The sequence below is a fragment of the Taudactylus pleione genome, unplaced genomic scaffold (genome assembly GCF_031769625.1).
Source record: "Taudactylus pleione unplaced genomic scaffold, aTauple2 ptg000244l, whole genome shotgun sequence".
Taxonomy (NCBI): Eukaryota; Metazoa; Chordata; class Amphibia; order Anura; family Myobatrachidae; genus Taudactylus; species Taudactylus pleione.
This window is the reverse complement of record NW_028284646.1, coordinates 8,714,152-8,732,419: the sequence shown is the minus strand read 5'-3', so window position 1 is coordinate 8,732,419 and position 18,268 is coordinate 8,714,152. Positions and strand designations below refer to the sequence as shown.

The 18,268-nt window shown below is 42.5% G+C and overlaps 1 protein-coding gene and 1 pseudogene across 2 annotated transcripts in view; one reads left to right on the top strand and one right to left on the bottom strand.

Moving 5' to 3' along the window:
* ARHGEF10 (Rho guanine nucleotide exchange factor 10) overlaps positions 1-18,268 on the top strand; it is a 154,862-nt gene that overhangs the window by 112,794 nt on the left and 23,800 nt on the right. For both annotated transcript variants that reach the window (XM_088479699.1, XM_088479698.1), the window contains exons 22-26: positions 6,548-6,669; positions 7,087-7,173; positions 8,915-9,138; positions 10,952-11,109; positions 15,610-15,752. In XM_088479699.1, the coding sequence (XP_088335825.1) occupies positions 6,548-6,669; positions 7,087-7,173; positions 8,915-9,138; positions 10,952-11,109; positions 15,610-15,752 (734 nt within the window). The remainder of the gene's footprint in view (positions 1-6,547; positions 6,670-7,086; positions 7,174-8,914; positions 9,139-10,951; positions 11,110-15,609; positions 15,753-18,268) is intronic.
* LOC148516659 (uncharacterized) lies at positions 3,236-6,255 on the bottom strand (annotated as a pseudogene).

Below are 18,268 nucleotides of genomic sequence, written 5' to 3'. Positions count from 1 at the left end.
ACTAAAATCTATAACTCCCTCTCCCTCTGCAACCCCTGACTTCAGTACAACTTCAAAAGTGCCTAGTAAGAAGAAGCAATATTCAGTGACACTGTCATAACGAAAAATAATGAAACTGACGTTCAGTTAGGACCGAAATCATATCTCAGACTCAAAACGACTGAGCGCGAGGGAGGGAACGCAGTGTCCCCCAGCCTGACTCAGAGAAAAGGATTCAACGGTAAGTACCAAAAATCCTCTTTTCTCTTTCGTCTGGGCTGGGGGGACACTGGACGATGGGACTTTCAAAAGCCGCCCCCAGGGGAGGGAATGCTCAGGTTGCCTGACTGGAGAACTGTACGTCCAAAATGGGCTTCACCGGAGGCAAAAATATGAAACCTGTAGAGCCGCGCAAACGTTTGGACAGAGGGCCAGGTAGCTTGTTCAGCCTAGGCCCCGTGACGCGCCGCACAGGAGGCCGCCACAGCACGAGTGGAATGAGCCGACACCTTGGCTGGTGCCGGGCACCCCGCATCTGAATAAGCCTTTGAGATCACTGAGCGGAGCCATCTTGCAATAGTCTGCTTCGTGGCTGGCCAGCCATGTTTGTGGGCGTCGCAGAGGACCAAATAGAGAGTCCGTGCGACGTAAGTCCAAAGTTCTGTCTAAGTAAATCCGCAGGGCCCAGAAGACATCCAACAGTGACAGATCGTCCTGGTCCCTTGAAGACTGTGAAGGTGAGAAAACGGGAAAAACTATTTCCTGGTTCAAGTGAAAAGATGAAACCACTTTCGGTTGAAAAGAAGGAACCGTTCTGAGAACCGCCTTGTCATCATGGAAAACAAGAAAAGGTGGTTTGCAAGACAAGGCCCCCAACTCAGAGACCCGCCGAGCTGAGGCAATGGCCATAAGAAAAAACAATATCCACGTGAATAATCGTAGGTTCACAGATTCCAATGGCTTAAGCGGAGCCTGCTTAAGAACCGATAGAACCAGGGGCAAATCCCATGGTGCTACAGGCAGCTGAAATGGAGGCTGCACTCGCAAAACCCCCTGTAAAAAAGTCTGCACCTCTGGAAGGAGAGCCAGACGTTGCTGAAAATAAATTGACAGAGCTGAAACCTGCACCTTCAAATATTGAAGCCGCAAGCCGGCTTCCAACCACCCTGAAGGAAAGTCAGCAGTCTTGGAAGGCGGAACTGGGCAGTACATAATATAAGTTTTCCAAACCCTGTGGTAATTCTGGTGCAGAAACCTGAAATGGAGCATGGTACCGATGACTGAAGGGAAAACCCTTTAGCCTTTAAGAGCTCGGTCTCAACAACAAGGCTGTTAAGCCAGCTGAGGCAGGTCCTCATGACAGAATGGCCCCTGCAGAAGAAGATCTGGTCGCAGCGGAAGATGCCAACCTGGACCTGTGGCTAGTTTAAGAACTGTGGCGAACCGCGACCGGCGTGGCCAGTTTGGAGCCACTAGGATGACCGACACCTGTTGCTCCCTGACTCGACGGAGCACTCTTGGTAACATGGGAGGAAATATGTAGGCCAGACGGAAGTTCCAGGGAACTGTCATGGCATCTACTGCGAATGCCAAAGGATCTCTGGACGTCTCTCAAAATCGAGGGACCTTGCAATTGTGGTGAGACGTCATCAGGCCCACCTCTGGCAGCCCCCAAATCCTCCCCTGTTAGGATAGTGGTCCTGCTGAGGTAGTCTGCCTCCCAATTCTCTGAATTTGGAAGCACCGCTGAAATTGCTGGGACAAACGTCTCTGCCCAAGTGAGAATGAAACTTGCCTCTGCCATGGCAAACACGCTTCTGCTTCTGCCCTGGTGGTTTACATACACCACCGCCGTGGCGTTATCTGATTGGATCCTCACTGGCCGGCCTGGGCCCCACACAGGGCCAGATATATGGCCCGGAGCTCCAGCACATTTATTGAAAACCCTATCTCTGATGCCGACCAGGTCCCCTGGAGACAGAGGTTCTCTGTCACCGCTCCCCAACCGCTGAGACTTGCATCTGTGGTGACAATGATCCAGTTGGGAGTAACCAGGGACCGACCCTGGAGAAGGTGATCTGTAGTCAACCACCAGTGAAGTGACTGACGAGTGCTGTCTGACAGAACCAGCAATTGAGAGGAGAGGTCATCCGAGCAGCCCGTCCAATTCCGGTGAATCTCCCACTGGAGGATCCGTCAATGGAAGCGGCCATACTGGATGGTCTCGTAGGTAGAGACCATTGTACCAAGTAACTTCATGCCTAGCCAGACGGATGGGCGAGGGGCAGACAGCACCTTCCTGACTAAGTCCTGAAGGGCCCGGGCTTTGGGCTTGGGCAAGAAAACTCTTTGCAGTGCTGTATCGAAGATCACCCCCAGAAACAACAGACGTTGGCACGGCATGAGGTGACTCTTCTCGATATTCAGTATCCACTCGGAATGCAGCAGACTTGCCATCGCTGCCATGATCCTTGTGAAGATCCATGGATCTGTAGCCAGTCCGAAAGGCAGAGCCTGGAACTGTTAATGAGCTCTCCCAGCTGTGAACCTGAGTAGAGAATGATGCCCCACCCAAATCGGTATGTGGAGATATGCGTCTCTGATGTCGAGAAACGCCAAAAACTCGTTTGCCGACATACCCTGGATCACCGACCGGAGTGATTTCATACGGAACCGATCCACCCATAGGCTGGCATTCAAGGCTCGTAGGTTTAAAACTGGCCGACAAGTGCCATTGAGCTTTCGAACCAGGAACCGGTTGGAGTAAAAATCCCGTTCTTGTTGAGACTGTGGAACTGAAGCTATAACCCCCTCGGAACAGAGGGAACCGATAGCCTGGTTTAAGGCCAGTCTCTTCTCCGGCTCCTTGGGCAATGCTGTGGTGAAGAAACGCTGCGGCGGTGGCCCCCTTAGCTTGACCATATAACCTTGGCAGACAACGCCCCTTACCCAGGCATCCGCTCCCAAAGCTACCCACCGGTCTCGGAAAAGGAGGAGACGGCCCCCCACCTTCCCCGAGACCGGAAGAGCCGAGATCCTGTCAGTTACTCGGCTTCTCTGGTGCCCTAGCAGCCTGGTGCCTGAATGTAGCGGAGAATCTGCCCCGTGGGGCAGAACCCCTACTGGGGAAAGAGCGTCCTCGAGCCGTTTGACCCCTAACCGGACCCCTCCCCTCGAAAGGAAGAACGGAAGACAGGGAACCGTGAACCCTTTTGCCTCTATGGCACCACAGGCAGGAAGGCGCTCTCTCCGCCTGTCACCTGGGATATGATAGTATCAAGCTCCGAGCCGAACAGGATGCCCCACCAAAAGGGAGAGATTCTAAAGCGCGTTTAGATTCAGTGTCCACCTCCCAGGCGCAAAGCCAGAGTGCTCTGCACGCTGCAACAGCCGTAGCTGAGACTCTAGAGGAAATCTGCGCTCCATCTTGTGCAGCTTCACAGACATAGTCTACTGCCGCACGAATCTGTTCCGCCAGTTCCAGCAACTCCTCTCTGGATGAGTCACCGGAAAGGCCTGCCACTAATTTGTCAGCCCACTTCTCCCATGGCTCTAGAGACCCATGCAGATGCCAACAATGGGCGAATAACAACCCCGGCGCCCATAAATATACTCCTAAGGCATCCCTCTAATTTTTTATCCAGTGGATCCTTAAAGGAGGCCGCCCCTTGGACCGGCAGAGCCGTGTGCTTGGCTAAACGAGCCACGGCCGCATCCAGTCTCGGAGGCAACTCCCACTTGGTGACCTGCTCCTGTGTAAAAGGATAAAGGGCTGCAAACTTACGAGAAGTAGCATACTTTTTGTCCGGGGTCTTCCAGGAATCTTCAACAAGATCCGAGAGATCCTGAGAAGCCGGAAAACAAACGACCCTCTTACGCCTCCGCTTGAATGGCACCTCCGCCGCTGCTGAGGCGTCAAGGTCTAGGCAGTCAAAAGACTGTCGTACTGCCTTAATCCGGTCCTCCACGCCCTGACTTGACGTGGACTCTGAACCTTCCTCTTCGGGCAGACCCTCCTCTATCGGGAGTTCCCCCTCCTCCTCTTCTTCCTCCTCGGGATCTTCCTCTAACAGGCCCCTGGATGGAAGAGGATGCTTGTGCGCAATCTAGGATCCTCAAAGAAGCGTTCCATAAAGGAGGAAACCTTCTCAACCCTGCCGCTGAGCGCTCCATGGTATGGATCCACAGAGGATCAGGGCCCTGGTAACTGACCACTGCTACTGCGGGCGGTGATGGCAAAGTAGGGGCTGGCGCTACTTGAGTCAGTTCCTCTCTCTGGGGTTCCTCCGTAACCGGAGTGGCTCCCCTTCTGGCTGCACACACGTGGGCTCCTGACAGTCCACACACAATGCCCCTGCATCCAGCTGTCCACATGGTAATTTAACCTAACACTGGGCACATGCAAAATATATAGCCCTAGTGGGGGTATGGCCCTTTGTGGACTTTTTGTCCGTCATTTCAGCTCCCCCCCTGCTTGCGCTACTCTACCGCTGCAGGCAGCTCAGGGAAAATAATAAATAAATATATATGCTAAGAAAGGCAGCGGAGCCCTAGCAAAAACGTGCCTTCCTTCCACAGGCACTAAAACTACACTGAAGTCAGGGATTGCAGAGGGGGGGGGGGGGGTCTTTGGGGTTATAGATTTCAGTCATTAGTGCCAACTCCACACCTTCCCACCTACAACCCCATGGTCCAGTGTCCCCCAGCCCAGATGAAAGAGAAGCCTTTTCTAGGTGCTATAGCTAAGTAAACTAGATCCAACTCTGCATGGTAGGAGTGGTGTCACAATGACAGTGCACACCCTTGAACCTCTTACCTGCACTTTTATGAACATATCAACAGGTATGTGTTGTTGTTTTTTTATTTTAAACAAACATTTTGTTTGTTTTACCTTCCTGTGAAATGTGAGCTAACCGATTGCTATAATATCAGGATATAATATACTTGGCCATACTAACATATAGTGTAAAAGATGTAATGCAGGTGTTGGTGCTGGTGGCGGTTACTTCACACGTTAGATCTAACCAGTTCTTAGATTTATTGAATCAGGAAGAACAACATGTAGCATAAGACACAGGGATGTCACAGGTGTATAAACGGTATAAAGAATAAAATATATATATATTTTCAACATAGTAGATTAATACTGAAGACCTCAAACTATGAAAGAACACTTCTGGAATTATGTTGTAAACAAAAAAAGTGTTAAACAAATCAAAATATGTTTTATATTTTAGATTCCTCAAAGTAGCCCCCTTTTTGCTTGGATTACAGCCGTGGCCAAAAGTTTTGAGAATGACACGAGTATTGGTTTTCACAAAGTTTGCTGCTTCAGTGTTTTTAGACCTTTTTGTCAGATGTTACTATGGTATACTGAAGTAAAATTACAAGCATTTCATAAGTGTCAAAGGCTTTTATTGACAATTACATTAAGTTTAAGCAAAGAGTCAATCTTCTTTTTCAAGACCTCTGCAATTCACCCTGGCATGCTGTTAATCAAATTCTGGGCCACATACTGACTGATGGCCGCCCATTCTTGCCTAATCAATGCTTGGAGTTTGTCAGAATTTGTGGGTTTTTGTTTGTCCACCCGCCTCTTGAGGATTGACCACAAGTTCTCAAAGGGATTAAGGCCTAGGGAGTTTCCTGGCCATGGACTCAAAATTTCGATGTTTTGTTCCCAGAGCCACTTAGTTATCACTTTTGCCTTATGGCAAAGTGCTCCATCATGCTGAAAAAGGCATTGTTCTTCACCAAACTGTTCTTGGATGGTTGGAAGAAGTTGTTCTTGGAGGATGTTTTGGTACTATTCTTTATTCATGGCTGTACTCTTAGGCAAAATTGTAAATGAGAGACCACTCCATTGGCTGAGAAGCATCCCCACACAGCCTGTCTGACTGAGCTCCAGCAGGTCCTAGGTTTCCGCCGAGTCAGCTTACCTTGCAGGGCTCTGGATAGGACAGCACAACTTCCAACCATGGTCACATAAAAAAGAACTACAAATGTGAGAGGCTTTATCAGTGAGGTTCCATTTTTTTGTAAATGAATAAGTATAACAAACTTGCCAACTTTGCTGCCCCCCTGCTCCGGGAGGGGGAAGCCGGGTAGACACAGAGGGGGCGTGGAGGGTCAAAAGGTGGGCTGTGCAGGGGGCGTGGTGGCACGATTGTGTCGTCATGGCCCCGTCCACCCCTGCTATACAGTGTAGAGTAAATAGATGAAGTGATCACATCATCTGTACCCAGCGAGACGAGCCCCCTGCCGACGGGCCGACATATCGGGCGCTCCGTACAAACTGGGCGATCCGGTGCCCGGTCCCCGCTGTAAATCGCTGCATGTGATCATCAGCCGCATTGCTTGATTTGACTGCATGTACAAAAGATGCAGCTGTTGACCCCACGGGAGCACGCACTACACGATGTAGTGCATACACACTGCATGATATTTACGATTTTTCATTACGATGCATCAGAATCGGCCAAATCGTTAACAATATCATGTGTACCCAGCTTAACAGTGACTACAACACTTAAAGTGTTATTCATTTATGGTGTTTTTTATCCTGCAGGAGAGGAGAACCAGCTTGGTTGGTTCTGTCTAGAAGATGAGGGAAACCAGATCAAAAAGGAAAAGCATCCATTGCTTGTTAAGCACCTTCCAGTTATTATGTCAAAACAACAGGAATTTAAGGTGAATCATACTTTGAGAGCAGTCATTATAGTTATAACTTTTTTATTTTTCAAGGTCAAGTTTAGCACAGCCTACATCCTCTCTGTATGACCTTTTTCATCTTTACATTTTATCCATCAATAACTCTATGTTGACTTGGCATTCATAGGATTCAGGCTGCAGGCACCCATCTGGTCTTGTCAGTAAATCTGTAATGTACAAGCAGCAATGTCGCACTGATTCAGATGCCAGTACACATATTTTTAATGCCAGGCAACAACGTGTGACCTTATTTATAGCACTATCTTACCTTCCACATGATTGATGCCTCTGCAGGTTAATGATATCTCTTGTATGTGATTTAAGTATACAGTTATAGCCCCAGGTATGGACATAATGTTCTGTGACCCAATTAGCATTTCCATGATTTATTTTCAGATTGAATGTGCCGTCTATAATCCTGAACCCTACCTAAGTAGTGAAAATGATCCAGATACACTTTCCATGCATCATGGATTTCTATGGGTAAGTGAAACCTCTTAAATGTTCAGATATATTACTCTAGGGCTAAATACACTTTTTTTATTATATATATATATATATATATATATATATATATATATATATATATATATATATATATATATATATATATGGGATGTGCAGGCTCGGTTCTACTCGGTTCCGTTCGGATTTTTTTACCGAATCTTATTGGGTATCAGCTGTCATGAGTTTTGAATAGCCAATAAGATTCGGTAAAAAAAAACGAACGGAACCGAGTAGAACCGAGCCTGCTCATCCCATATATATATATATAATTATATATATATATATATATAATATGCCATCATTTTAAATTATAATTAAATTACCTAATACCTAGAATAAGTATTGATCCAAATTAAAGCTGTACAGGTAAAAAAACCTGAAAGGACATTGCTACAGCCAGAGCAGCATTTGTGGAGCAGCAGAATTCTACACAGGTCAAGCAATGAGCAGTGTAGTTATTGACAATTTTTTGCAGAGACCCCTCTGCATCCCTGTACCGTCCCCCAGTGTCTACCGTGCTCTGATCACTGCTGATCAGGCAGCATGGCAGGCCCCCCCCCAACCAGTGGCTAATGAGAGGTGCAGCCGCTGGAGAAATGTAAATTAACCACCTATCAGCCCCCCAGTGTATACCTGGTGGCTGCTCAGAGGAATAGCCGCTGGGGAATTCATGGTCGTGATGTTTTGAACATCGATGTTCCGATACATTGATGACCAATACAATAATAATCAGTGTTAATGTTATGTGTTTCAAAAAAAAATTATATTTTTTTCTTATAAAATTGTTTTGGATACGTTTTAAATAGATGCTCTTGAGCCAATTCAGTCATAAAAAAACTGGCAATTTGAGTGGTTTTTGCAAAAAATAAAATCGACAGTTAAGTGGTTAATGTGCGCTGGGTAGACCATTCCAGATGCACTGATGCACAACCATGTAATTTTTAACTACAACTTGCCTAAAAACTTTGCCTTTATTTTTGAGTAATTTTTTTATTTATTTTGGCATCTAGTTTAAAGCAAAAGCAAAACCCCGTTCCAAATATTAACTGTATTTGTGGGCCAAGTTCTGTAATCTGGGGCCCCCCACTGCATTTCAACTGTGTCCCCAATAGGCTTGAATTTACCATTAAAGCACTTCCCTATCCGTTCCATCTACTACAGTACATGCCTTTTTCTAACAAGGCAGCAGTGTTGTCAATACCCAACTCCCAAATGGGAGGGGCAATAACAGCACTGACGCTTTAAAAGAATCCTGTCTTAGTAAGAGAAAGGAGGACAGCACTGGTCCATTAGAGCCCTTGAGAGACCTGCCGAGATAGACTACTTGTCCACTGGATATCTCTTAAAAGGAACTATTTTAGCATCTTATTAAACTTGGCCCACAAATTAATTTAGCATTGTATAATCTGGCATGATATAAACAGATATGTTAATAAATTTACATCCTCGCAGTGATCTTCAAATAATATGTGCTTTTATCTACAATATTAATTTTCAAATACAGCATTGTAAACGGTTTGGTGAAGCAGTTTTCCATTGCATTCCTAAACTCCTGAGTCCATTCCTGCTGCACGTTGGGTAAAAAAAGAACATAGCTGTGTACCAACACTCTTTTGAAGGCACAAAGGGTCCTTTTCTGATGATGCATGAAGAAGGATCAAATTATAATTATCCTGTGAAAACCATGCATTGGCTCTTTGTTGTCTGTTTTGTTTAGATTGGCAGCTGCACTAATCAAATGGGTCAGATTGCTGTTGTCTCACTTCACAACCGTAGCCCGAAGGTGATAGAGTGTTTTAATGTTGAATCACGCATCCTCTGCATGGTCTATGTCCCAGAGGAACAAAAACACAAACAATTAAGTGATGTCCTAGATTCTGACTGTGGTTCTCCTCGAGCACCAGATGTGCCCACAATTTGCCTGGGAATGGAAGAAGGAAGGTAAACCTTATTCAATTTGATTTGTCTGGTTTATGTCAGATAGACTTTTAGAGATTAACTGGGAAACTGTATTCAGTCGTATCTGAGTTTCAAAGACTTATAGAAATAACTTATAGAGAGATACATTTTTAGGATTTGTCTAAAATATAGATTTGATGCTAATTGAAGAAAATGTAACAACTTCAACTTTGTAATTTTGTAACTTTTCTGGTTGTCTAGATACGTTATTTATTAAGTTGTCTATAGCCTGACAACCTCAAGATACTTTAATCTACTAATAAATACTTATATAACTAGAAATAACGAGACCAGACACAGAAGATTGGAATTTAACTAAGGTCACAACTTTTATTTAATTTAACTAATTTTTTTATTAATTTTAATTAGAAAAGGAAGGTTGCCAAAGAAAGCATTGCTAATCCCAGCTCTAGCCCAAACATTCCTATCAAATGGGAGGCAGCTGTACGCCCCCACGACGCAAACCGAGCCGCGGAGGCCTAAACTCCCCCCCTCTATTAGCTTAGCACTACTGGGGCCCAACCTTAATGGAGAAGCCCAGGTCCCCCCATTGGGCAGAGACAGCTCGCCCTGCGAAAGGGAAGGTGCCCCCACAGCTACCACTTGCGTCCACTACTGGCACTGCTTTCCCGCCTTGCTGAAGCTTGTTTTAATTACCAATTTATTATTTGACAGAAGACACCATCCATTCTGAGCAAACAACAATACAACGAAATACAGCAAAATAAATTGGGTTGGGTGGACGGGGAATTCTGAAGCAAAGACGAAGTACTTGCCTTTGACCTGCCCCTATATGTCTTCTGAAAACCCACCCTACCTTAACTCTGATAGGTTAACCCATAGCTCCACTAACCTGTCAATCAAACCACTGTAATATAAAAAACCAGCCATAAACTACTGTCGCCTCCAAGCCTGTACACTTATCTAGCTTTAGTCTTATACAGCCTTCAGCTACCTTAATGTCTATGTGTATATAATACTACCAGGCCAGATGTCTGCTACCTTAAAACTTGGTATATAAAATATAGTATTATGAGTGTCCAAAAACTATACTCTAAATAAAAATCTTTTTATTTTCTTCTATATGCAACTATTTATTGATATGTTTTTTAAAGGTTTTAAATTATATTGTGTGTGTCTGCATGCATAGGTCAGCCTGCATTTCATTTTTCATTTTTCCCCTCCTGAGGACACTATAACTAAAATCCTTTTCCCCAGAAAAGTACAAATGTCCACAGCTGACAACGGTCCCAGTTGTTGTAGGACAGTACCAATTGTATCATCACAAAGGTGTGTGGCCCATTGAAAAGGGGTGAATTACCACACTAAAACATTCTAACATTTTATATTCAATTGGTACTATAAATACTATGGCGTATAGGTATTTTCAATATCCCACAAAAAAAAATATCAAGCTCTCGGTAGATGGTTCCTTAGATTGCCAGTCATGTATAGAAGTGTGCCAATGGGAAACCAGGACACACATAGAATCATTTTATATAGCTGTCAACAATAGATAATATACTGTTGTGTAGCAGGTTATACAGGGGAATGAGCTACATTGCAAATGAGTTATATCATTGTGCCCTCTATAGCACAAGATTAGTATTGACCCTAAATGGATTTATAGAAAAGGATTTATCCAAATATCTATTGATGGCTTCTCTATACAATCTGTATTTATCAAAGAAGACACAGTTCTTAATAGCAATGAGAAACATGTAATATATGTAGTATAAAATCCTGTATAGAGTTTTTGCTACAGCTTTACAGTTTGCTTTCCGTATTTCCCTAGCATATGTGTGTACAAAAGTAGCCAAGGCTCAAAAAAGGTCCGTCTACAGCACTTTTTCACTCCAGAAAAATCCACCGTCATGAGCCTTGCCAGCATTGCCAACAGTTTGTATGCTGGTCTTGTGAATGGGGTTCTCGCAATCTACACAAAGATGGGAGGTAACTGGGAAGCCTTTGAAATAATTCTATGAAATAGTAATTTACTGCTTTAGTTTAGCAAAGGTTATGTCATAGGCAATGATGCTATCATAGTCATAAGCTAGCAACAGCAACCAGGTCAGTGTGTCCATAGATTATTCTAATGAAATGCATTGTAATGAATATTTGAGGTAATGGGATATGGATCAGTAAAGGTTTAGATGTATGTGGTGAACCCAGAGTGTGTTTATATAATATAAGAAAATTATGTTCTGTTTATTTGTAAAGTAGATTTTTTTTTTTAATGTAACGATCTTTATAAATCTTACATTTTGCCTATTTTAATTTAATGATGGACACTACAGTGAAAACTAAATCATAAAGGCTGTGCTTTTGTTTAATCATTGTAGCTATCCCGTATATTGTTTTTATCATATTGGTGGGGGTGATGGGCTAGGGTTTGCACTTAATAAGACTAGTTTGAAATAAGTAAAATAAATAATAATAAATATTTGTTCCTGATTTTAATGTCTGTTAATCAGCCTGTACATGTAGTGTTGCAGGGGAGATGTATCAAGCATTGGAGAGAGATAAAGTGGATAATTTACCTAAAGCAACCAATCATCTTTTGTCATTTGAAATACTGTGCTACATAGATGATTAAGCTGATTGTTTGCTTTGGGCAACTTTCCACTTTATCTCTCTCCAAGGCTTGATACATCTCCCCCTGGGTGATATAGTTGTGTCCACAGATGTTACTAATGGTCTCCACATGTTGAGGTTGTTTATTTCAGTATTTTCCTGGCAAGCCAATTACTAGGGTATATACAGGTGGACTCCTTTATCATGTTTAATAAAAGTACATTTTAGAACATTTTTTTTTTAGCATTTAACTCTCTTGTATTTCTTGGAGTTTTGATCTACAAATCACAACTTTAGAAACTACTGTGAAGAGTACAACACATTTCACACATTGTACTTACAGTATTCTATTATGATGGTTTATGTCATCATTTGCATTATTATAGTGTCATGACATCACCTTCCTCATCCAGATTGTGTTGTTGGCATTGTGCCAAGCAGTGCATTGATGTTGGTTGCCTGGCAGTCTTTTCCAAAGCTCTGATCTATTTCCTAGGATGAGCTTATCTGGCTAGAAGGCATATAAAGCAGATTACTAGGAACTATAACACTTACTATTAAAAGACTGTGCTATAATAACAATTGTTTTGGTACAAGGCTCCACGATGACACAATTTTTGTGAAAGCAGCACTGCACTTTTACCATAGTGTATAGTGTTAGGTCACCGATTGGTTCTTTTAACACTAAAGGTTACTCTAAGATTTACTGTTTAGTGCCTCATGTATTATGGCAATGCCATATTATCAAGGTGTAAAAACATAGCCCAAAATCTCTCTAAAAAGTTAAGTTACATTGACCTTGTCTTGTTTATCGCAGTTCTGCTCTGTAGGTATAGTGCTGAAACACCTTCCATGTACCAAGGTGATAGATTGTGTGTTTGCTGCATTTGTTTCAGTAGTTGGTGAAAGCAATTTTAGCTCTGTAGGTGTCACTATGGGTGGATGGTGCAGTGTTGGCTCTGTAGGTGTCACTATGGGTGGATGGTGCAGTGTTGGCTCTGTAGGTGTCACTTTGGGTGGATGGTGCAGTGTTAGCTCTGTAGGTGTCACTATGGGTGGATGGTGCAGTGTTAGCTCTGTAGGTGTCACTATGGGTGGATGGTGCAGTGTTAGCTCTGTAGGTGTCACTATGGGTGGATGGTGCAGTGTTAGCTCTGTAGGTGTCACTATGGGTGGATGGTGCAGTGTTAGCTCTGTAGTTGTCACTATGGGTGGATGGTGCAGTGTTAGCTCTGTAGGTGTCACTATGGGTGGATGGTGCAGTGTTAGCTCTGTAGGTGTCACTATGGGTGGATGGTGCAGTGTTAGCTCTGTAGGTGTCACTATGGGTGGATGGTGCAGTGTTAGCTCTGTAGGTGTCACTATGGGTGGATGGTGCAGTGTTAGCTCTGTAGGTGTCACTATGGGTGGATGGTGCAGTGTTAGCTCTGTAGGTGTCACTATGGGTGGATGGTGCAGTGTTAGCTGTGTAGGTGTCACTATGGGTGGATGGTGCAGTGTTAGCTCTGTAGGTGTCACTATGGGTGGATGGTGCAGTGTTAGCTCTGTAGGTGTCACTATGGGTGGATGGTGCAGTGTTAGCTCTGTAGGTGTCACTATGGGTGGATGGTGCAGTGTTAGCTCTGTAGGTGTCACTATGGGTGGATGGTGCAGTGTTAGCTCTGTAGGTGTCACTATGGGTGGATGGTGCAGTGTTAGCTCTGTAGGTGTCACTATGGGTTGATGGTGCAGTGTGGTTTACTCATCTAATTGACATTTACCAATTTTTCTGTTGCCAACTGAGCCTTATTAAGGTATTAGATAACTGAAACTAGAAGGATCAAAATAAGCTGTCTTTATTTATAATGTCATATTTCTATATAATCATATATTGTACAGTTGAGACCAAGCACCCTCTGCTATAATATTTTACACTGGGAGGAATTAACAGGTATTGAACCACTGTAGGTGTTCTAGCTGGAAATATGAATGTGTTATTCCCTCCCATGCAACATCACCCTACACAATACACTAAGGCATGCAGCATTCCAGAGTGCAGACTTTATTGTGTAATTGCAGCTGATTTTGAGGCCCGCTGCTGTCTCATTGTGCTGTATATTTAATATAAACGCATACCTGATACACAACACATCCCAGCATGTTTGTGTGGATGAAACCCAGATTAAATGTAAGAGACCTGTTGTTATTATTTAAGGAGCTCAACTTTGCTCCAAAATAAAGTATAAAAGATACACGAATTGGTCAGAGTATAGAAAACTGATATACTGTACATACTGTATGTGTAGTGAACATGACATTTGATTCAATATAAAACTAACAGATCTAAGTATCATCATTAATCAAAACTGATATATATATATATATATATATATATATATATATTTAAATTAGGGATGTGCAGGCTCGGTTCTATTCGGTTCCGTTCGGATTTTTTTACCGAATCTTATTGGGTATCAGCTGTCATGAGTTTTGGATAGCCAATAAGATTCGGTAAAAAATAACGAACGGAACCGAGTAGAACCGAGCCTGCACATCCCTAATTTAAATAGAGAACTACATACTGCTTCAATATATAAATATCTGTAAAGACATAGATTTTCTGTCTATAATCAATGGCAGTGAAATTATATATTCTGGCAATAAGGTTGCCAGAACAAACGTATTTGTCACCTTACATCTAAATATCTTATCACAGAGTAATATAAATGAATGTGAATAGTAGATGTCATTACTTTCTTTTATATACTATTTTTATCTTTTTTTATGCGTCCTCTCATCCAGGACATTAGAGAGAATCTTGAATTTCTTGGCTGTGAATACTTTGGCTGCTTTTAATGTACAGTATAATAATGCACAAGAGAGATGTTTACTGTTAATTGCTTAGACACATGGCTCCAATGCTAACCAGACTGACGACTGGTTCCACGTAGTCTATTCCAGTAGTATAATGACAATGTAATGTGCAGTCACAAGCCATCTAATTCTGATCATCTAAATCTGTCCCTTGTCCTATGTGAGCAACCATATAAACCTCTCCGCTACACAGTCCACACATTACTTTACAGATGTTCTCTTTTTACATCATACAGCCCACCAAGACCCTCTGCAATCTGACTAGACCAAAATGCAATATGTAGCACTTAACCTTATGTATCAGGGTCTATTTCCCTATAGGGCACACTTACCTCTTTGTATGTCTGTTATTACCCAGTCCTGTTTAATTAGCGTTCTATTACTGTTTTATACCCAATTATAAAGTGCAATGGAATGTACTATCCCTGTATAAGTAAAAGTTAATAAAATAAATAAATTCTGGTTTACTGTGTGCAGAGTATACATGGTGGATTTAACAGTCAATCATTAATGCAAAACCAAATGGGGAAATATATCTATGTTTGTTATTGTGCTACAGCCATTTGAAATGTAAGACTAGCATCCATTACAGGACAGGCAGTCTCGAGGGGAGGTGTTTTCTTCCCCTGAGACTGCTAGTCCAAGCTGCGATTTAGCAGAGACCGGCTTCCACTGCCTTTTAGACAGCCGTACACGGCTTCTAGGGACTGCAGCTGATGCAGTCCCTAGAGGCTGGCGTTATGCACATGTGCTGCACCATTGCCGCTTCTGTGTATGTGCCGGTCCCGGCAATTGCCAGATCTATTGTGCAGGCGCCGGGACCTGGCTGGCAGGACCAGCAGCCCCCCTCATGCAAGAGGGTAGGAGCCGCTACTGGTAATAAGCATATATAGCAGTCATTGAAAAGTCCAGAATTATTCAAGGTGCAAATATTGAGGCAATGGATATTTGCCTGGACTTAGATGTAGATGTAAGATATATTGGTGTATAATACTAGATGTCTATATGTTTTCTTTGCATACTTAGATGGCTCCTGGCACACAGATTCTCCAACGCTGATAAAATTAGGGGTTTTACCTGTTAGAAGTTTGTTAGTGATGGAAGGAACTATTTGGGCTGCCTCTGGAGGTCAAATATTCATCATTGGAAAAGAAACTTACAACATAGAGGTAAATGTCCTTATGTTAAATGTAAACTTAGCAACATGGATGTATACATTACATATGTATTCTGTCCATACATTTGTAAATACCTTATTGAGCCGCAGCATGATAAGTTCATGTTAACATCTGGAAGAACAGAATTAGACCTACATAACTGGTTGTACTCATGTAGACCTCATCTTGAGGAAAATTGCCCATAGCTGTTGTAGGACATAGGAATACTACATGCAAGGGCTTGATAGTGACATTTATAGACAATCATTGCCCTGATTAGACATACCTAGCTTAAAGAGACCTGTCACACAGAACCAAAACCTGGATATTAATAAACGGTCTGATCCAGAGTGCCATGTTTGGAAATAAATGCCGATCTCCACCTGTATTCAGCATCTATGTTACTGCACCAGCCACATCCATCTGCTGGTGAAGGTAACTGTCACAAATGTGCACCAGCCCTATCATTGGTGCAGAGATCCTTTTGAAGTTTGACAGATCTCTCTGTACACTCACCTCTGAATAGCCCACATTTCTGTCTACATGCCCACAACACACCCATGGGACACTTTTTCTATGTGCCACTGCCAACACCCAGTTGCGGCCTGGTGACACTCATCCGCAAGTGGAGACATGACTGATATATGTATGACTCTGAATCACACATAATTTGCTCTAAATTGCACAGGCAGAGCTCAAGGCATGCGTAATTTGCTAAACCTTGTGAAATCTGTACGCAGGCAGTACCATGTTCAATTCTGAAGTAGGCCCAAAGTATGTAAGACCGTAACGTTTCTACTTTTTGAATAAAATCTTGTGGTTTCTGATCTGCAGAAGGCAGTGTTTTAAATCTGAAAATACTGGGTGGATAACATATATATATATATATATATATATATATATATATAATATATATTTATATATATATATATATATATATATATATATATATATCTCTATCATCTCCAGAAGTTACCTGCTGCTGTCGTTATTGCGCTGAAAATATTTCTGTTGTGCTGAAGTTTTAAAGCTTGATTGATTAACTACCTTACCGAGAATCCCCTGCTGAAATGCAATCACAGTAGGTTCAAAATAAGAAGCTCTCCAAGTTTGAGTCTGTGTACCTGCCAAGATCTTGTGAGATTAGCAGTGCGTTTCTCTGTACCAGCAGTGTCAGTCATTAGGGTACTCTGGTTAATAGCTTCAATCAACTCTGATTTTTGCATGGAAACCAGCTTAGATAGTAAACGGTGAGGTGTGGGGAATGTAATATGGCAAATATAGATATACTTAGAAAATAAAAGTGATATAGTATATTTATTTTGTTAAAACATGAATCCTATCATGAAAAATATATTCACCATAGAGATACAAACTCCACTGTTTAATGGCTCATCCAATTGCATCCATATAGAGCACCTTGCGATATTTGTCAGACTGTTATGAAACTCGTAAAGCGTGGGCTTTGAGGACGGCATCCGTTACCAGGTGGCAGAGTACCCAGTGAACTTGACTAGCCTTGTGGTGAATCCCGGTGTCTGGAGCTGGTTGATTACCTTCCATTGCTAACAGGAACACAGGGATAAAGGTCATGAGAGTGCTGCTGCTGTGCCATTATAGATGCATTTTAAACGCTTGATAATTTCTACACTTTGTAAGTGCAACTTATTATTAAAAAAATACATGTGTCTAGTTTGATCTACACTATCTTTTGTATTTTTTTCTGGATCCCCCCACACCTATGTTGCTTTGATCAGCACATAAAGAGGGAAGATATAAAACTTTATCATAGATTCCACCAAAGATCGCAAGTTGCTCTATATGGATGCAATTGGATGATCCATTAAACAGTGGAGTTTGTATCTCTATGGTGAATATATTTTTCATGATATTATTCATTTCTTATTTGTGTGAACTTGTTTTTTTGGGAGAGCGCTAGAAGGTGTTATACATTAATACTGCTTTGTGAGAAGTTGGGTGCTGACTCTCCTGTATTATCACCACTTGCTGCACTTCTGATTCTATTGCGCACTGATTGTCAAAACCTTATTTCTAAAACATGAATCCTGATATGTTCTCTTTCAAGGAGTTGTTAGGTTTGCATAAGTGGAAAGTGTTGAACATTCATTTTTTTGCACCTAAATCAGACTGTGGTCTACAATAAAGAGAATGCATGCACCATTGACACATATAGAAAGTCACACTGGAGGGACACACAGTTTTGGTACCCAGGGCGAAGTTGTACTTTACCCCACCCTTGTTCTATCTCTGAAGTATAATCTGCTGCTATAACTCACCAAATCTTTTCGAGCAGCTATCGACTTCTATTTCCAAAACCATACCCAATGGTAAACATACAGCCATGTCTACACATGCTTATATAATGGAAGACGCATCATTCTCCTCCAGAACAGAGAACCAGTGTAAGGGCTCCTATCAAAACGATGCAGTAAGAATGTGATGCCATATATACCTTAATACAAATAAAGTTAATATTTATTACATAATTGTTTTTCTTATATTTGTTT